Consider the following 21,169-nt stretch of genomic DNA (forward strand, 5'->3'; position numbering starts at 1 on the left):
CAAATTATAAGTTTTCATTATGAAAGTGCTTATACAAATTGACCTTGATCAACCATTTTGTAATTCAGAAAAAACAAAATTAAGATAACCTAAAGAGTTGGCTTGCGAAAAACTTAAAACATGATTCAACTATCATCTTTAGTTTGTTGTAATTGCAAATCGGTGTTCAGATGATCACTTGCACTGTACGCATACTAATGAAAAAGTAAATATTGAACAAACTAAATTTGTTACAACAAACAAAAGATTTATTTACGATGTTTTCACTACTTCAACTGATAAGTAATTCCACATTACATCCATACCTGATCGTTCTCATGCCAATGCTCTGCAATAAAATGACAAAACATGCAACCGCGTAAGAAAGCCAGAAAATTCTACCCAATATAAATCCAGGGACAAGAATCAATTCAGTTGGCAATGTCGTCTAAGGGGAAATGATATCAAGATGAAGCGCTGTATAGATGGCATTACAACAAGGGAAATTAAACTATAAAATTTGTTATATACAAAATTGTCACAATAAGTGTCAGTTTGGATATCTAAGAAGATTTTGTTTTTTTTTAATGAATCTAGTAAGATTTTTACTCAGAACAATGACAACAAGACGAAACACGGATCAACAAGTTCATCATTGGTTGACTCTTATTGCTATCTCTACCTCACTGATCTACAGACTCCTGGGATGAACCTTGTATCTACAAATTTGTACGCAGGGTGTGTAACAGAAGGAGTGATTGTGCGTATCCAATTCCACATCCATCCCTTTCTCTGTCTTTCTTCGATGTTTCCCCAGAGACTAGAGGAAATGAAAATTTAAGCCAGATCGAAGAAACATACATTTTACTAAAAGAAATCATCAAACGAACCTTCTTTTTCACTTTCAGATCCTGAAAATATAACCATAAAAATAAGGGGGGAAATATGATATTGTATTATTGCCTTTTGCATCTTATTTTCGTCTTTCTGTGAATATCATAAGGGCAAACAGTAAATCACATCATAGTTAATCACAAGAATATACATAAGTAAATCCAAAATTCAAGCTACATTCTTACTTTTATCTTTTATGGCCATCAGCAAATTACATAATCACAAATGCATATATATGAAGCAATTAAATCATGTTTTCACTACCTTATCTGTGATATCTGTGATAGTAAAACCCATACTAAATGCTGCCAAGGTCTCAAAGAGTACTTGTATTCTTATTCAGAAACTACCATTTATAATACACATGACATGATCTTTAAATTAGGTAGCTTTATTCTTCTGACAAACTATTTCCTCCTCACACAGTAATTAAGTTCAATAGATAACTAGCACAATGACATTTGTGATGAAATTTGGACTGACCTGATTCTTCACCGGCAGTAATATCCTGAACTACTAGTTGAAAAGCGTTTGAGTCGGCAGAAGACACTGGTTCTGGATTTGAAACAGGTGCAGGAAATGTGAAATCAGAGTCTGTAGATGAACTATCAGAGTTACTGGAAGCAACATCAACTCTAGCAATAGGCCGAAAAGTTGAACTCAACCTTGATGAAGTACTTAAGATCGTCTTCAGCTCGGCAACTTGACTTGACATGGAAGATATCATCCTGATACACACTAATTCAGATCTAGCATTAATCAAATAGCATTCAGTTTTAAAAGTCATAATTTAAATCGGATAGCGTCCATAAAAGGCCAACAAAGTAAAAAATAAAAATCCATTGGTTGTAACGACAGTTAAACCCAAAACAATTATTTCCCCGTTATATTATTTCCTTGATTCATACAATATAGCACAATGAACATTCTCTTTCCAACAAATACTGAAAATGTAGAATTAGTTATATAAACTCCAGCAAACTCTTATGGTTGTGGAAGCAGATCTTTTATATGTAAAATTATCTCACTTCCTCATGTAAAGCAAGATTTCTAGAAGGTCAACTCCAATGCTATCTTACTAACATAGATAATAAATAAACCTTAACTGATTATTGCCTTCAATTAATGTACTCCAATTTTGTTGGTACTCTTAAGATAGGATTGTCTATACATCGTCAGATATTTTGTAGTTTTGATAGGTCAGTAACAAGTATGATTGTTATATGATTTAACCAGCATTGTTGGATCTTGCAATTGGAAAATCAAAATTTTAAGATTACAGGAAATCCTCAAGAGAATAATACTAATACTACCTGTTCAATGAGTCCTGAAGCTGATATACTCTTTTTTCAGTTTCGGATAACTTTTTGCGTAACTCTTCACTAGATCCTTGAGCTTCTACATATTTCCTTTCATATTCATCAGTTTTTTGTTTTTCTTCCTTCAACATGACCTGTGAAATGCAACATCAGATAACACTTGGTAAGCATGAATTGTACAACTAAAAACATATGTCAAACCTGTAATAAACATAGCTTATGAGATTACATGTATCATTGATGACCATGTGATTATTAAAAGATGCTTGAATAACACTTTCATCCTTGATTCAATTCTATGAAGAACTCTTTTTGCCTTTATAGGTTTAAGTCTTACGTCACACATTCTTTGACTCTTAACTACAATTATACACAAACTATCAAGGACAGATATATCAGATCTTGGCTTTACTCCTCTCTGCACTTACATGCATGCATTTCATCTTTAATTTACTAAAACAACACCAAGTCTTATCCCACTAAGTGGGGTCGGCTACATGGATCAACTTTCGTCATAGTGTTCTATCCAAACCATGCTTCTATCCAAATCGTTAATCTTGAGATCTTTCTTAATAGTTTCTCTTATAGTCTTTCTAGGTCTTCCTCTTCCTCTAGTTGTTTGACTTCTCTCCATCTGATTTACTCTCATTACCATAGAATCTACCAGTCTTCTCTTTACATGTCCAAACCACCTAAGTCTATTTTCCACCATCTTCTCTACTATAGGTGTTATCCCAACACTCTAATATTTTCATTTCTAATCTTAATCTTTCTAGTCATACCACACCTCCAACACAACATCCTCATCTCTGCTACACTTACTTTAATTTTGCGTAAAACTTTGATTTAATTTAACATCAAACTAAATATAAACTATTTTCATCTCGCCTCTATGATTTGTAAAAGAATTCAACAACAAAAACATTATTGTACTTTATATAGATATTTTCATGTAATTCAACAACAGTTCCTATTTCATACTGGAACACTATGAATTCAATATTTTACGAATATCTGAAGAATAATAACAAAGAGGTTTAGAACTATAGATTCCCTTAAATTTCAAAAATTTGAGAAAGTTATTGAAACTATAGATAATATATTAATAATACAAAACACAAGTGATAAAGTGTATTAATAATATATGATGTATAAGCACATCTTACAAAAGGTAAAGCACAAATAAATATTCATACTAATAGTTAAATATAGAAACAAATAAAAATACTTAATAAAATGTGAACCACTCTTAAGAGATCATCTTAGATGGTCTAAAATATTATGTGCTCTGAAAAATCTAAAGGCACGATAATGATATTATGAGATATTTTAACACTGCCATCAAATTAAAGCCTACTAAGATGCTAGATCATCAGGGGCAGCAGACAACGCCAGACTACAAGTAGGACTAGAGACAGAGGCCAAACAGCATCTGTGACATAGACAGGGCAAGGGTGTCTGGGATTGAGGACGGTGGGGCCAAACAGAATGATCATCCACAGGAAGAAAAGTCAACTGGTAAGATTGTAAGTGGGCTACCGGACTGATTCAGCCAGAAAAGTAGTAAACTTACCCTTCTTGGTTTCTTTCCCAAAACAGCAGTCCTAGAAATGGAAAATGAAAAATAGTACCAAAAAGAGAAGAGAACAAACAGACGTGGTGGGAAGAATAGAATCATGAAGATAATGGAATGACATTGTTACAATAAAGTTCAACATTTTAGTAAACTCAACAACGGAATGATTAAAAAACAAGTTAGAGAGGATGGTGTGATTTTGATATCATGTTGAAGCTATAAAGAACGATTTAGCTAAAGGAGGAAAACAGAATAGAATATAATAAACGGAAACCATCGGAAACTGCCAGATTCTCGAGGGGGAGCCAGCATTGATGCCATTCAAGATGATTGAGGAAGTAGAAGTGTTAGAAGCAGGAATGGCTGTGAGAATTGACGCGATAGAAACAAGAATGGGAAGATTGGAGGAATCTGTATCGTTTGTGTCGGAGTTTCGTCAATTGCTGAGGGCAGAGATGGCGAAGCATTTGGGGCATGTTCCCACCGAAATATCGGTTCTGGTTGGGACGTGTTTCCGGTAACAGATAAGTTAAAGAACCGTCGGGAAACTGAGTTCCAAAGAGAGGTGATACCGGAAAAGGAAGACGCGGAGGAGGAGAAGAAACAAGGAATGAAACCAGACAACACGGAGGAACAAGTAGTGCACAACTTGCAGCTTTTGTTGAGTATGCCACTAACAAATCCATTCCCAACGATCCTTCTCGAATTGAAACCGCAAAACAATGGTCTATTTAGGGTGGATCTTCCTTGGCGCGTGTTACCTCCGCTGATTGTCCAAAGGTCAGCATTAGAGAAGACTATGAACGAAGCACAATGAAAGTTCATATCTACATATACAACTAGACCTAGGCTGAAAGAGCAAGAAAAATTGGACACAGTTATGGATCTAGTGGAAGAGTCACAGCCTCCGCTGGAGCTACTGATCTCAGCTTCCTCCGGTGATGGTTCCGTTTGAATCATGCCCTGGTATATTTGTGAGAGACCTGGCAATGATCCCACCACCACCAGAACCACCAGATGGTGATTACAAGGTACGGGCCCTCTACAATCGACGGCGGCTATCCTCCTTCCGGTTGGGAACAAAATCATCTCAACTCAGTCCCTTTGTGTTAGAGCAGATCAGAATTCAAGTAGTGGGTACAAGAGGAATTCAAGCTTCAGAGGTTTCTTTCAAGCTTCAAGAGTTTGTATTGCAATGGCACTTACCTATTGTCATAGTTACTCCCTTTCTGTCCATTGTAACAGTAGCTGTCTTGTTGAAATGTTCATGCACAAGTCTTTGGTGACTTGCAAGCTACTCATGCCAGGGTTACACAAGTAGCTAGAAATGATCAAATTTATTCACGCCATTTTTCTTATCTCAGCCTTGAGGACAAGGCTATTTTTCTAGCAGTCGGTAGCGATTGGATACTGTATTTGGGCCTTAGCCCAATAGAAAGGCTTAATAGAGAATTGATTATAATTGCTTATGTCAGAAGGGGGAAGGGTGGTTATATACGGACACCGATAGCAAGGGAGAATTCATTATGTGTATTTTCGGTTAGAAACCTTTTGGGTTGGGCAAAGTGAGAATCATTTCTCCTCTGAGGAGCACTTGCTCTGGGATTATAGGAATTCCTCTCTATAATAGTTTTAATTTCAATCAGTAATACATTTTCCGTTTATCTGAATTTTGAGTTTCTATCAGATAACCTAAGATGCTGTGAAATATTATTAATATGCAATAATGATATTATGGAGGGGGGAAATTACACATTCTAACAAAGGTAATATACAAACTAAGTTTACCTTTAAATTTTTTATTTCTGCAGAAAGAGCCTCAATCTTTTCAGTGTCTCTGAGGGAACTAGATAAATCACTAGTAGCTTCATTGCTTTCAGTGTCTCTGAGGGGACTAGATAAATCCCTAATAGCTTCATTGCTTCCAGTGTCTCTGGGGGGACTAGATAAATCCCTAATAGCTTCATTGCTTTCAGTGTCTCGGAGGGGACTAGAGATATCCATACTAGCTTCATTGCTTTCAGTATCTCTGAGGGGATTAGAGAAAATCCTGATAGCTTCAATGCTTTCATTATCTTGGAAAGAACTTGAGGATTCTTCATGTAATAAATTTGAAGATTTTTCCACGGAAGGACTTTCATTTTCCGGTGATATCTCGGCAATCTAGCAATTTATGATAACAAACCATTTCATTTAGTTATGTCAGCAGCATGGTCATCAAGACAATTATGCTAAAAGAGGGTTCTCCAGGTATTTATAAATTCATTATTGTCAGTGTCATTTACAGACCAAAGACAATCGGAATCCTACTAATGTTTCTTTCTTAGCAAAATGGAAGTAGTCTACCTAAGTTTTAACATATTCCCCTATTACAAAGCTTACTAGTTTCTAATAATAGTTATCAAGACAAGAAATTTAAGAAAAGCAAACACAGGAATTTAACAAGAGTAAATATTATACAGAACCTTCTGTTCATGTTCATCGCTGGAGTGATTGACACTTCGTGAAATGACTGATGCTTTCTTTAGGTTCTGATAGTCAATGAGAGCTTTATGTCGCCGCCAATAGGACTGCATTTTTTCATTCCTAAAACTTCAGGCAACACAAAAATATTTTGGAAAAACATATTTACATTACAATGACAGATCTAACCTGGATAATAGTTGATGCCCTAGTTTGCTTTCTATATCTCAATTTATCACAAGCATGTCGAGCAGCCATAGCCCGAAAACCTGTCTGTAAGACAATGGCAGAAATCCTTAATTCAAAGTAGCATTTTCTGGCAAATCTTCCACGTGAATTGGTTTGAATTTTGATGGCAGCTGCTTTCCTCTTCAGGTGATAATATTGTCTTCGTGCCAGTTCTCCTAAATATCATAAAAATCAGGTATTTCAGGAATATATTGACTGGATGAATGCTTGTGGAATTCTATATGTAAAACTTCTTAAATCTATGCTTCAGTGTCCCATTGAAGCAGTAGAGCGAAATGAAAAAGCTTTTCCAAAAAAAAATGTTAGTGCGGACAAAACTATAAAAGTCCTTGTGATGTAATCATTTCAGTGAATCAGATATTACGAGCACCATAAGAACAGTTGTAAAATACAAATAACTGACCTCTGCAAATAGATTGTACAAAGATAGAGGACTTTCGTAGTGTAAGATATGTTTTCCGGCTAAAATAACTTTTAGTCTGCTTTTGGATAATTGTTGCAGAACTGCTAAGCATGTATGCTCTCCGAGCATCCAACTCTGCCATATGACCAGCTCTAAGGAATATTTTTGTTTTTCCTATCTGCCAAATTAGCACGATTATGAAAAGTTCAGTTCACCGTGAAGAGCATCTTGCTAAAAAGTGTTCCAGTTAACATGTGAGTTAGAACACACATTTTTCAACATGAGTAGTTTCCATGCCCCAAATAATGTTTAAGAACCAGAAAAAAATTTAACAGACAACACCGGGAGAATTTAAATGACAGTAAATTTAATGTTAGAGGATAACAAATTCAAAGTTTACTAATATTTGACGGTGGTAACAAATTAAATTCGAAAGAATTCCAGTTCTACCTGATAACCTGTCAGCCCAACCTTCTCTAAAATCTTTTTACATGATTCCATTTCTTCGAAGCTACACGCAGATGCAGATAATTTTCAGGATGAGAAACCAGATAAATGCCAGAGAAGAAAGCAATGGTGTCAAGATATATTGGATATAAAGAAAGTGGCTAAAATTATACAGGGACAAAATATGCTACAAAACATTATTCATCTGCATGCAGAAAAAATTTAATTAATGTTCTAATACTGTTAGAATATTTTAAAATTCAACAGTACTAAACCATAGTTAATGTTTTCTTCTACCAAGACGTTTCTATTTTTACAGCTAAGGATTATCCAATGTGAGATGGTTGATGTGAATAACATATCTCACACTTAACATATTCCTTTTACATTGTGAATTTTCATATGCATAAAATTCTGCTTCAGATCCTATCTTGTTTGATTTTTAAGTTGTTTTTGGAGCGATTTATAAGATTCCCGGCAAAGAAAGATACCAAAAGAAGGAACTACAAAACAACTTTGGCTAAAATAAGCATTAAGTTACACTTACTTTCCGTGAATGGTCTCTGGAGCAAGAATGCCTAGTCGAGTTAAAAATTCCTGAAAGGTCCTGTGAGTGGGGAATCCAGCACATTTAATCCTCACTGCTTCAAGAACACCCTACAAAATCAACGATGGGGATAAATTCTACAAATGCTAGTTCAAAGAAAGGGCTACTGGAACTTATAGTTGCTCCTTCACATTCGTCACACTACTTTAATAGCAAATTATGGTCAATTAAATACAAATAGACAGATAAAATTAAGATTTGACCAAACAAAATTACTATTTATTTGAAAGAAATGTAGGAAATTAATTAGCTAGTAGAGAATGTAAAGAGGCAATGGAAGAGCCTGTAGTCCAACCCTATGAGCAATCATGGAAAAACTTAATTTCAAAACCTACTTACACCAGAACGTAATTGATGCATGACGTTCATATGCTCAAATATCCCAGGTTTTAATTGACTATTCGGCTTCACACATCTAATATAGTGGGGCTCTGTCAGATTGAGCGCTTCCATCAAATGTTGTAATTGTAGCTGCACAAATAAGTACGACAGTATCCACCTTTTAATTGTGGTAAGGCTTATCGGATAGCATATTTTCTTTTGACAAGGTAATGAACCATATTTTAGATACCTTAAAACGAGAACCAATAGAAGAAAACTTAGCAGATTTGGCTGTCTCCTCAGAGAGTGGAGGAAAAAGGCCAGATACAAATGAACATTTAGAAGTACTTAGCATGTCTTGATGTTCGGGAACAACATAGTCTTTGTTTTTGTCTATGAAGTGCTCAGATTGATACTTGACCTGAAAAGAAGTGAACAAATACCAGATTTAAGCGGAAAAAAACATGGTGAAAATAGTACCTTGCATAGGCACGATGAGGTATCAAACTCACCTCCCCTGCATAATGAACAATAGTGAAGTCTGAGCGTGCCAATTTAGGTTTGATGAAGCGTTTGTGATCTTTGAATGTCTGATAAAGCTTTTGTGAAAATGTTTCATGAGTTGATTTGGGAAACATGCTGCATGTAGACAATGACCATGTCAATACAAAAAAATATATATAAGAAGTTTAGACACTGCATGAACAATTTTGCAAAATAATAATTAAATACTCGATGAATTATCATAAAACAACCTTTAACATAGTTTACATTTGTTTTTAGGAAAAGTTACCAGTGAACAAGAAACCAAACTAACACATTCTCATCAAACCCGAGCTCACAAGAAACAGTAGTAGTATTATTGATTGAAAAGAAAAGCAATACTACATAAGAATATCCCTTGTAATCCCACAGCTAAGCTCCGCATAAAAGAGAATATTCTCTCTCCGCCCAAACCTATACAATTCTAATCAAAATACAGAATGTATTTGCCTTTTCATGCCTTCTCCTTATAAAATCAGTGCATTCTCCCAACAAACTACCATATAATCAATTCCTCTCCAACTTCCCTATTCAGCTTAGTTGTTGGGCTTAGGCCAAACTGTGTCCTATCACTGCTTGCCACTAGAAAAACATATTTGTCCTCAAGTATGAGCTTGAGAAGCCGACTAATAACATTGAACTCTTCCTCCCACAGTGCTTCTCCCACCATAAACAAAACCAAAGTATGGCTTCAACCTTCCATGCTCATGAATGTCAACTGCAACTCATCATAGGGAAATTCTTACTCCTCAAAGAACCTTTCAGTACTAACGGTCCACCCAATTGGTATGTCCCTGCAAAGTCTAGCAGCTCCATTTCCTTAGCCCAAATGTCCTCCATCTCGGAAAGTAGCCTTGTGCCTCCTCGGGCACCACGATATAAGGTATTAGTATTAATGAGAAGATAAGAAATATGACTACTTAATATAGCTCATAGTCACAGAAGAGGGGCAGGGGAGCAGGAGATACTTGTAATCTTGACCGCGTGTGTGTATTAATATAGCTCATAGTCACAGAAGAGGGGCAGGGGAGCAGGAGATACTTGTAATCTTGACCGCGTGTGTGTATACAACTGCTTAAACTCTAATTCATTCAAATAACAATATGGAACTACAACTGCTCTGTAGTTAGACGTAGGCACGATTGGCCGAACTGCGTCACAAAATATCATGTTCATTGTTTGTGATTTACATTTCGATTTATTTTTGCTACTAGTTAGGCTTGGTGGGGGGAGCGGGACTAGAATAGAATCCTAGTGTGGATCAAGACTAGTGATTAGGGTGACTCATACTTGTGGGGGAGATTGTTGAATTCAAGTGAGTGGTTAAGTCCCACATCGACTAGAAATAGAGGAAATGTTGGAGATATAAAATAAAGGACTCATACTCCCATTTCCTTAAGATTTTGGGTGCATATGTGGTGTCAAAGTCTCTTGGGTTCTAGACCATTGACACTCTCGGCGCTCTCCCCAATACATGGTATAAAATCTATGGTTAGGTTCGGTGAGGGAGCAGAAGTGGAATCCTAGTGTGTATCAAAGCTAGTGACGTGGGTGACTCACACTTGTGGAGGAGATTGTTGAGTTCAAGTGTGACTAGAAATTATGAAAATGTTGGATATATAAGAGAAAAGATCCATGCTCCCGTTGCCTTAAGGTTTTGGATGGATATGTGGTGTCAAAGTCTCTTGGATCCTGGACGTATGGTCCATTGACGCTTCTGACCCACCCCAGACTCTCCCCAACAATTACAAAAGAAAAAACCCTTGTAATCCCATAACTCTTCTCCTTAGAGAAGGGGTAACTCCCTCTATACATAAACCTCTAAAGTTTTGAATAAATATGTAGTGTGGAAGTCTCTTGGGTTCCTGACGTCTGGTCGGACTCTCCCTAACAATTACAAAAGAAAAACCCTTATAATCCCACAACTAAGCTCCTTAGAGAATGGATAACTCCCTTTTTGCATATACCTCTAAATTTTTGGATATATATGTAGTGCCAAAGTCTCTTGGGTTCCGGACGTTGTCCATTGACGTTTCTGACGCTCCCAGGACTCTTCCCCAACAATTACAAAAGAAAAAGCCCTTGTAATCCCGCAACTAAGTTCCTTAGAAAAGGGATAACTCCCTTGTGTATCAAGCCTAGTGATGTGGGTGACTCAAACTTGTGAGGGAGATTGTTGAATTCAAGTATGACTAGAAATGATGAAAATGTTAGATATATAAGAGAAAAGATTCATACTCTCGTTGCCTTAAGGTTTTGGGTAGATAATGTGGTGTCAAAGTCTCTTTTGGATCCTAGACGTCTGGTCCATTGACGCTTCTGACGCTCCTCGAAATCTCCCCAACAATTACAAAAGAAAAACCCCTTGTAATCCCACAACTAAGCTCCTTAGAGAAGCAATAACTCCCTCTATGCATAAACCTCTGAAGTTTTGGATAAATATGTGGTGTCAAAGTCTTTTAGATTCCGGACGTCTAACCATTGACGTTTCAGACGCTCCTCAGACTCTCCCCAACAATTATAAAAGAAAAAGCCCTTGTAGTCCCACAGCTAAGTTCCTTAGAGAAGGGATAACTCCCTTTATGCATAAATCTCTAAGATTTTAGATAGATATGTTAGTGTCAAAGTCTCTTGGGTTTCGGACGTCTGACCCATCGACGCTTCTGACACTCCCAGACTCTCTTCAACTATTACAAAAGAAAACCCCTTTGCAATCCCATAGTTAAGCTCCTTAGAGAAGGGATGACTCCCTCTTTTCCTAAACCTCTAAGGTTCTAACCAAATATATATAATGAATTCCTCCTTGTGATTCTTTCTCCTTACAACTACGTTACATTACCCCTATAACCAAAGCATGGCCACACCTTTAATACTCATGAATGGCCATGGCAACTCATCATCTTAGTGAAATTCCTGCTCTTGGAAGAACCTTTCAGCCTAATGGTCCACCCAAATTAGATATGTCCTCGTAAAGTCTAGCAGATCCACTTTCTAGGCACACATTTTTGTCCATCTCCAGCAGTAATACTGGGTCCCACTCGAGCATTTGGCAGGTCGGACCAATTGATAGATCCAAAATCATAATAAATGGTATTAGTATTAGTATTCGATAAAAGGTGAAAAATATTGCAAAAAAAAAAAAACCTTTTATGATCCAACATCTAAGTTCCTCATAGAAGAGATAACTCTCTCTATGCCCAAACCTCTAAGGTTCTAACTGAAAACACATAATAAATTACCCCCCTTGACATTGCATTCCCACCAATAACCACCGCATCATCAATTCTTATGTGACTTCCTTATTCATCTTCGTTGTTGGGATTAGGCCCATACTCGGTGTCTCATCACATTCTTTCACCTCATATGGAAAAAAATATCAAATCCTATATTCCTATTACTGCCAAATATCAATTTGTCGTATCCCATTACTTGCAAACATCTTAGAGTCACATTTACTTAAACAGTAACCATTAATTCAAACGATAGAATGTATGGTAAAGTTATGAAGCTTACTCTACCACTTGGTAAGCCAACCCGATAAAACATTAGATTATACAAGCCCAAAAGTCCTCCCATTTCTCTAATCTGCTATCTCTTTTCCCAATACAAATACATATATGGTATATCATATAAGGGGACAAAATGTGCATACCAAGCCTCATCAAGCAGAGCAACAACTCCACCTGGTTTCTGCAAAATAATAAATTCGTACATATATGCGTTATAAGTTTTAACTTTCTGAAAAGAAAAATATGAGAATTATATCTAATCCAATTCCAAGAGAAATATACTTCAGATATTAAAAACAAAATTTCTACTCATAGAAAAATCATAATGTGAGAAGCATTTATCACATATGTCTTGACTACAATATGGTTAATACTTAACAGAAAATCCTGAATCTTTCCAATACCATTGCCGGCATCGGATAACCCTCCTTAGAGCCTTCATTGATAAAGAAAGACCCTTTCATCGTTCTTCATTAATATATAATTATAATGATATCAATTTAGAATAATAAAAAATTACTTGGTCAAAATGCATTATAGAGTTTTTGTCTAAGTCATAATATATTCTAATCTATACATTAGGATACCAACAAAAACATAACTCTTGGAATTTCCGTCTTCATTGCAACCCGCCCCTAGTCGCCTAAATTGCGGCATTTGGCTTGTCTTCATTCTCCAACACCTTCATTGTATTGGGTTTGAAGGGGTGGATTTAGTCCCACATGGCTTAGAGATATGGCATGTGTTGTGTTTATAAATGGGGGCAATCATCACATTACAAGCTGGTTTTGTAGGGATGAGTTAAGCCTAATCCAAATTCTAAGATGGTATCAGAGTCTATCCTAGATTTCTTGTTGGGCTTCCTGCATCGTCCACACTTTGGCCTCATTGAGGTCCGAGCGTGAGGGGGGGTGTTGGAATTTCCGCCTTCATTGCGGTCCGCCCCTAGTCGCGTAAATTGAGGCATTTGAAGAGGATTATCATAACTCTATCACTCAATAACTCTTGAAGACAAACTTTATAACTTGCTCAAACTCCTTACAAGTTTCTCTTTTATTAGGAATAGAGATTAAGCTTCCTCTTGAAATGAGAATTGGGTTTCCTTTCCTATAATCATAATTCAATTCTTTTAGTTGGTTACTCCAATTACCTATATATTTTATGATGTAAAGCTTCCTAACTAACTCTACATTCAAGAATCTAAATATAATCCTCTCTCTTTTCTCGCTCTCTTTTAACTCTGATTTCATTCAATGATTCTCTATTCTACATCGTGATCAAATTAAACTTGTTCTTGAACCTCTTCCTGGTGAGTATGATTCTATTGTTGCAGTTGTGTAAACTATATCGAAATTTGTTTCACTTGTGAACTGGAATCACTTTTTCTCACACAAGAATCACTAACTGATAAACCAGACTTGGTAAGCTTTAGCTCGAGGGGGAATGTTAAGATATGTATTAGATTTAAATTATAGTTTGTTGCGTAAATATCTATATGATTAGGTTAGTTGGTTTTATCCCTATAATCAAGGGATTTAGTTGTAGATTTGACTGTAATCAATCGGTTATAAATAACAAGGTTGAGAGTAACTTCATTCAAGCAATTTAAATCATTTCATTCAAATGTTCACTAGGTCTGTACTAAATTTGGGGAGCTTATTTAGGCTTATCTTATGACATAAACATTGGTGGAACTATTAGCTAGAGCCTATAAAATTGTTTATACATAAGCTCTCACATGATAAGCACTTAATCAATAAGTGCTTAATTAAGCCGCTGACCCAAATTGCCCCGTGGTAACGCTCCTTGCACTCAGTAATTTTTGCCTCAGTTTCAAAAGATAAGTAAAAAATACAAAGCTACAAATTATATTTTTGTAAGTTCCATTAAGAGATACTAAGCCAAAATCAAAAGTTTGTAGAAACCTTTTCAATGAGATCTAGTACATCTTGATTATCTACGAATTCTAAGTAGCTCCATTCAATCCCTTCTTTGGTGTATTCCTCTTGCTCCATCTTAAACACATGCTGCAGGACATCATCAACATCAGATTGCGTGTCAAGATAAAAGTGACAGTTGAAATTGTCAAATATATGAAAAACTAACCTCATACCTGGTTGAAGTGCTGCTGCAGCTTTTCATTCGTAAAATTAATACAAAACTGCTCAAAACTGCCAAGAGTAAATTAAACATTAGCCTGGGTATATCTGCATGGGTCTAAGGTGTACTTCATTGAAAAGGGTACACCAGTGACCCTCTTTTATTCGTCGTTGATTCATTTAGAAAAAAATGTGATCAATTTTCAATCATAACAATTTGCAATTTATCATCCGACATTTATCTATAAGAGAAAGACTGATGATCTCTTTTTTATGGGGAAACACCTTAGATGCTGCCAGACTTATCTTATTTTCAGAAGTTACCAAAGCAAAACTTATCCTACAAATACATCTTTTCTAATTCAAAAAGTCAATGATATTGAGGGTTAAGTATTATATTGAGGATAAGGGAGTTCGAGCAGCCTAAGAATATAAAGAGGCTCGGGATCAATAAGGATAGTGAAGATACATAAATACAGTATATTACTAGGAATGACTGGATGAATGTTGAATGTACGAGACCCTGTGTAAGTGTGTGCTTGTAAGATCACAGATTCACAGTAATATGATCTATTCTCACCTATTAGTTTGAAAGCTCTCAAAGCCATATATGTCAAGAACACCAATGAGAAATTTTGAGTTAGGATCCTGCCCAATGGAGTTATTAATTTTCTGGACTAACCTGGACATACAAAAAAACAGATAACTGTAATTGACATTTTTGTTTACTCTTACTTTAGTGAAATAAGAAGTCGTTCAAACTTAAATAGCAATAATCAGACATTTCACACTTTATATATACACGTGACAAACCATATTACCAATCAAATAAACGAGAATATAACGTCTTTGCCAAACCGTCCCTGCTAACTGTTGCAGCAAGAGGATCAAGGCTTCTTTCGATGATTTCTTCTGGGGTGATCATCACACGCTTACGAAGTGCAACTTCCACAGCATTAGGATCACACCTGAAATAAGAATAAATTCAATGCATAAATAAATATTATCGATATAAAGAAAGATATTGCACAATGATAATAGTAAAAACTCAGCCATACATTAGAAGTTCTGCGGTTGTTTGGAGATGGAACATGGAATCTTCATCTGCTAGAACTGATGAATCTGTTTCTTCTGATTTTGAAAATCTAATGTTTCCAAGATGGAGAATAGCAGCAACAAGTCTGAAAATTGCACCCTGAGAGCAAGTAGGAAGGGGATATATTGCTAAATTTACATAAAATGTTGTTTAAAGAAGTCAATAGGTAGATAAAAGAAATATTAGAATCATTAACAAAGGTCAAAGTCGTACCTGTTCCTCTTGACTGATTCCCACAATATCCATGGCTCTTTTGGTGCTAAGATACTCTTGAGCAGCATTAACACCAGCTAACTCATAGCAACTGGACTGATTAAGGTAATGAAATGATCTCGGATCTCCCAACTTAAATTTCTCCTTTTCCTAACAATAGCAGTTAAAATTCAGAATGTTGTCAAGAAATTTATACAATAGAGAATATCATGCTTTGACTTGCCTACCTCAGGAGGAGAAGCACAGAGAAGGTAGAAACAATGATAATTACGCTCCGGATCTGAGATTTGGCAAACACGAGACTTCTCGAGCAGATAAGTTCTAATAGCTGCACCGGATATTCGTCCATACTTATCGAATTGTATCTCAACAAATTTTCCAAAACGGCTGCAGGAAAATAAAACAAACAGAAGTAAATGTGAAACTGCCACTTGTTGAAATCACTAATTTATAATGAGCAAGAACCTTTTCTATGTTAGATGATTCTCTCTGATCTTGAAAATAAATAGCATGAAATGAAGAAATGGATCCTGACAACGAATGGAGAAATATCCCCATTTTTATTTCCATGATCAACTATGATTTTCCCAATAAAACTCAACAAAGTAAAGAGTACTAGTATAGGAATAAGTATATGATGGTAAGTTTAAAAGGATGAAGAAAAAATGAATCAAGTATACAAAAAGTTTCACCTATGCTAGATAAAACTCAAAATTTGAATGATATACTAGAAATCACGTACAAGGAAATGTAGGTACAATGTTCTAGAAAATACATATATTAGAGTATATACTTATCACACACATTATGTAGCATTTCAAAAGCCAAAGCATCATTAGAACACAACTATAAATTTTTTTACCTGGAATTGGCATTTCTAACTGTTTTGGCATTACCAAATGCTTCAAGAACTGGGTTTGACTGCATCATTACGAGTTGAAAATTGTGACGAATCATGAGTATAACATTTACCAACATAAATTACAAAAGCACAACTTAATAAAACAAAAGAAAGGCAATCAAAATATTCAGAACCATATTATTTCATAATCAGAAAATATGATTAGTTTCTTATTTAATTTATACAAATATATTAGTTTTAAATAAGAAGAGAATACAAAGACGGTTATAAAATATGAAAAAAGAAGGTGAAAAGACCAGAGGGGGGGCTTGAACTAATTTATGGCATGATCAAAATGCAACCTAGATAGATCTAGAAATTATTAAAGTATGACGTGTCTATTTTTGAAATCTCTCTTGAAATTATTTATATTAGACAGTCTTATGTGCTTGAACAATGGTATGCTTCCCATTATTCTACTGTCAGTTTGCATAGTAAATTGATAGTATAAAGTTCTAAAATAGACCAAATCCATCTTGAACTTGTTAAATTCATAAGAAACTGTGTTACCTGTTTTCCTAAATGATGCAGCAGTGTGAGGTCCCGGGAAATATTAAAAATTAACTAAATTATCAATGAATAAAATGAAAATAAATCATGATCAAACTGCATCCTATTTAAGCCTAATATCATCACATTAGAATACATTCTTTTCACCTTTTATTTTTCACTCATTAGTTGGTTAAATATTTAGTCTTCACTATTTTTTGTTTAAAGATTCCTTAATTATTGCTCTCAAGTATCCTCGATTATATGTTTTTCAGGCATCACTAGGTGGTTCTTACTTTGGTAAAGAGCAAGCATGCAGGTATAAACAATATGCCTTGGGATGAGCCACAACGAAACATGTAGAAGCAGTAGCAACCATAATCCAGAGTTAGATAACCTTCTTACTTCTAGAACTTGTTGTTCAACAGTTCGTCCTTCTGATGCAGTGTGACCACCCAAATATGCCAAGTAAAGCATAAGCATTTTGGTTGTTTCTGTCTTACCAGCACCACTCTCCCCACTAACCAGAATAGAGTTGCTCTTCTCCTCAGTAATCATAGCCCTTATTTAAGAAAACAATTGATAAAAATACCATTTGACAAAACTAATTTGACAGTAAAAGCAGAGCAAACTCACCTATATGCTGCCTCAGCAATAGCAAAAACATGTGGGCTTAAACTTCCCATTTTTTCTCCCTTGTATCTTTTCATTACACTAGCTTCATACAGGTGTGGAAGATTTTGAAAGGGATTGATCGCAATAAGAATATTTCCAGAATAAGTCTGCCATAATATTGAATTATTATAAAAGAGATGCTCATAGCTTCAGGATGTAGATCATTGTCTTCCATAAAGATTAACACACTGATTTCAAACTGAACGTGCTTACATATATTTCATTGATCATGTATCGAGTTTCCAAGTTATACAGCACTCCTGGCTCATGCAAATAAGCAAGCTTGGTCATATCATCAACTCCGTCTGTAGGAGCATCTGTATCCTTGGGATGTAATTTTGACAATCGAGATACTACCTAATAAACATGAATGTAAAAATTAAAGATAATTAATCCACATTATATGACAACAAATGTTAGTAGCAGTGTTGCCAATGTGAAGTAAAGTCAATTGCATTCTTAGTCTTATAAAGAATAGTGTCTTTCTTTTGACATTAAAAAATGTTCAAATTAATGTTTTAACCACTTCTTAATTTGCTTTTCAGAAGTAGACTTTTACTTCTTATTTCTTAAGAAGTGAGAAGTAATACAATTCTAACATGCATTGCCTTAAAACGGTTTCTCTAATAATTTGGGTTGGTTCTAATTCAATATTACAAAATCGGCTTGTAAAGTGAGGGCTTCTCAAGCTTTATAAACACTATACAAACCATATATCTAGGCAATGTGGGACTTCATCCACCCCTTCACACCCAACATAATGAAGGTGTTGGAGGCTGCAAAGAAGGCAACTCAAATGTCTCAATTTGGCTGATAGGGGTGGATCGCAATGAAAGCGAAATTTCCAACTCAACCCCTCCAACTTGGGCCCAGCGAGCTTAAAGTGTGGACGACGCAGGACACCCAACAATAGATCTAGGATATAGGTTGTGATATCATCTTAGAATTTGATATTGGATATAACTCATTCTTACAAAACCGACTTGTAAGGTGAGAATTGTCCTTACTTATAAACATATGTCCAGGCCCTCTCTCGTCCAATGTGGGCCGCTAAACACACACCCCTCACACTCGGGACTAGACATCTAGAGCGTGAGCCAAGTGGTGTGGTAGAGGAAATCTAATAACAAGTGGCCCAATGGATCTTGGATAGGCTTTGATACTATCTTAGAATTTGGGTTGGGCCTAACTCAACCTTACAAAACCGGCGTGTAGGGTGACAATTGCCCAAGCTTTATAAATACTACTACAAACGTCATATCTCTAGGCAATTTGGAACTAAATCCACCCCTTCACACCTAACACAATGAAGGTATCGAGAACTGTAATAAAGGCAACCCAATTTCCGCAATTGGGTGGCTAGTGGCGGACTGCAATGAAAGCGAAAATTCCAACAGTTTAAAAGTCCTTGAATATGTATTTTTCATTGCCAAAATCAATGGAAATTCTAACAAGGAATAAAATGTTGAGTATTTTAGATAAGAGGTAGGTTATATGTGAGTATTTCAATTCTTAAGACTATACCATCATAAAGTGGAACTAGAGATGATTAGAAACATAAGACTGAAAGGTTCTAATCTAGAGGATATCTCAACTTACCTTGTCTCCATTGCTGGTTTGAATTTCAGCTTCTTCTCCATTAATATTCAGTACTACTCCATCAATCCAAACTAATTCTGGATCTCCAACCCAAACGTGAGAACCAACAATTATGTTTTCGGGCATGCCCTGTATCATTTGTAATCAAAACTATTAAGAATGTTTTTAGATTTTAACATATTTGAAAAAAAACCATTTATGTTTCTATTTCTTGGAGAGGAAAATATGTAGAACCAAGAACAATATATAAATTCCAAGATAATTAATCAATCATTTGTAGAAATGTATATAAAGAAAAGAACAATCTATATATTATTCCATTTTGTCTACATAAAACAACATTCTATCAACACACAGAAGTATAAATCTATAGGCACAACAGCAGAGAAAAAGAGGGTCAAATTGCTGTGCTTGAATCATCTTTTGTAGGGACTAAGGATTGGGTTCCCATATTAACCTCAGTCTTTTTCTCTAAGTTTTTTTTATCTTTCTCTTGTCTTCTGTCAACACCTTTTCATTTTCATGAATTGCTCAAAACTATTTCTACTGAAATTTTACTCAAACTTCAAATACATCACTGCACGATAAATGCCTACATCATAACATAAATTACATTGCACTGCAGAAACTAATTCTTAACAGCCAAATAACACATCTGAATGCCCTGTTGCTACCATGTAAAGCAGAAATTATAACAAGTTATTCCCCCTCCCATGACAACTCATTTAATGGCTTGATTGCCTATAACATCATGATTTGAAACTCTATAGTACCCCACATTGAAATTATTAAAACAAATTCGAAATCAATACAAAACATCCATATATCAAATTAGAGGAACTTGTGAAAAGAAGCTGAGGTCATCTACATATGCATCATAAGATTAACTAACTAAGGGTTTATTCGAAATGACTTATCTGCGTTTATCTAATGGCATAAGTTTCGTGAAAAGTATGAAAACAGCTTATCACATTGTTCAGAAGTTACTTTTAACATTTTTGTTTATGTATTTAAAAATAACTTATAAAAACAGATTATAGTGTATACGAAAACAAATAACTTTATTTTATCTTCTATTATAGAAATAGCTTATAGATATAAGTGTTTTTCACGATAAGCACTTATGTGACAAAACAGCAAATTAGTTGTTAATCTAAATAGGACCTAAGATACATTTTCACTGCTAATTCTATTCATTATGTCTAATGCAGAAACTGATACGGAAGAAGTAAGAGCAAAATTACCATTTCCTGAGTATTAACCTAAGCTGAACAGGAATCACCGTCCAACAGTACCAGGCAGGTACATTTTCAACGGATTGAAATCATCAATGGGAACGGGACACACATTGAACATCAATTCAAGTATCGCAAACGTGCAACAATCGACGTTGGTAACAGATCTGGATTCGATGGAGGAAAATTGCGGGAGAATGGGAGAAAAAAATTCAAAGATGGCGAAATGAGATTGATGGTAGAAGACGAATGAATGCAGGAGTTTTGCTTGTCTGTGTTTTGCGCGATTAGAGGATTGTTGAAGGGGTGGAAGCGAAAATCTCAGAAGCTCCTGCAAAATCGCCATGTTTGTGGATATTCTTGTGGCTCGCACTTTTCCCTCTCCGTGGTGCATGGACTTTAAGAGTTTGAATATATTTCTATTTTGTGAGTTTATTGTCATAAATAAGAAATATTCATTTGATATTGGTATATATATATATATATATATATATATATATATATATATATATATATATATATATATATATATATATATATATATATATATAT

At 35.3% G+C, this 21,169-nt stretch overlaps 1 protein-coding gene across 5 annotated transcripts; it reads right to left on the minus strand.

The window, feature by feature from the left end:
- Window positions 1–360: 360 nt before the first annotated feature.
- Window positions 361–21,040, minus strand: LOC127092831 (myosin-9). 5 transcript variants are annotated; one of them, XM_051031722.1, is made up of 27 exons: window positions 20,627–21,040; window positions 19,383–19,511; window positions 17,997–18,140; window positions 17,745–17,890; window positions 17,514–17,670; window positions 16,581–16,639; window positions 15,946–16,105; window positions 15,719–15,868; window positions 15,468–15,604; window positions 15,231–15,377; window positions 14,990–15,091; window positions 14,424–14,481; window positions 14,236–14,337; window positions 12,454–12,491; window positions 8,771–8,897; window positions 8,509–8,679; window positions 8,277–8,408; window positions 7,878–7,987; window positions 7,334–7,394; window positions 6,884–7,061; window positions 6,421–6,635; window positions 6,234–6,338; window positions 5,557–5,931; window positions 2,187–2,326; window positions 1,539–1,601; window positions 1,357–1,428; window positions 361–890 (listed from the first exon to the last, which is right to left on the minus strand). In XM_051031722.1, the coding sequence occupies exons 1-26, from the start codon at window positions 20,627–20,629 to the stop codon at window positions 1,365–1,367; spliced, it is 3,273 nt and encodes a 1,090-aa protein (XP_050887679.1). In that variant the 5' UTR covers window positions 20,630–21,040; the 3' UTR covers window positions 361–890; window positions 1,357–1,364. The 5 variants fall into 5 exon arrangements, 4 of the variants coding, with proteins under 4 accessions (XP_050887679.1, XP_050887680.1, XP_050887678.1 ...); XM_051031723.1 differs by having other exon boundaries at window positions 1,539–1,611; XR_007792313.1 differs by having other exon boundaries at window positions 1,357–1,611.
- Between the last annotated feature and the right edge of the window lie 129 nt (window positions 21,041–21,169).

Source organism: Lathyrus oleraceus, chromosome 6 (genome assembly GCF_024323335.1).
Source record: "Lathyrus oleraceus cultivar Zhongwan6 chromosome 6, CAAS_Psat_ZW6_1.0, whole genome shotgun sequence".
Taxonomy (NCBI): domain Eukaryota; kingdom Viridiplantae; phylum Streptophyta; class Magnoliopsida; order Fabales; family Fabaceae; genus Lathyrus; species Lathyrus oleraceus.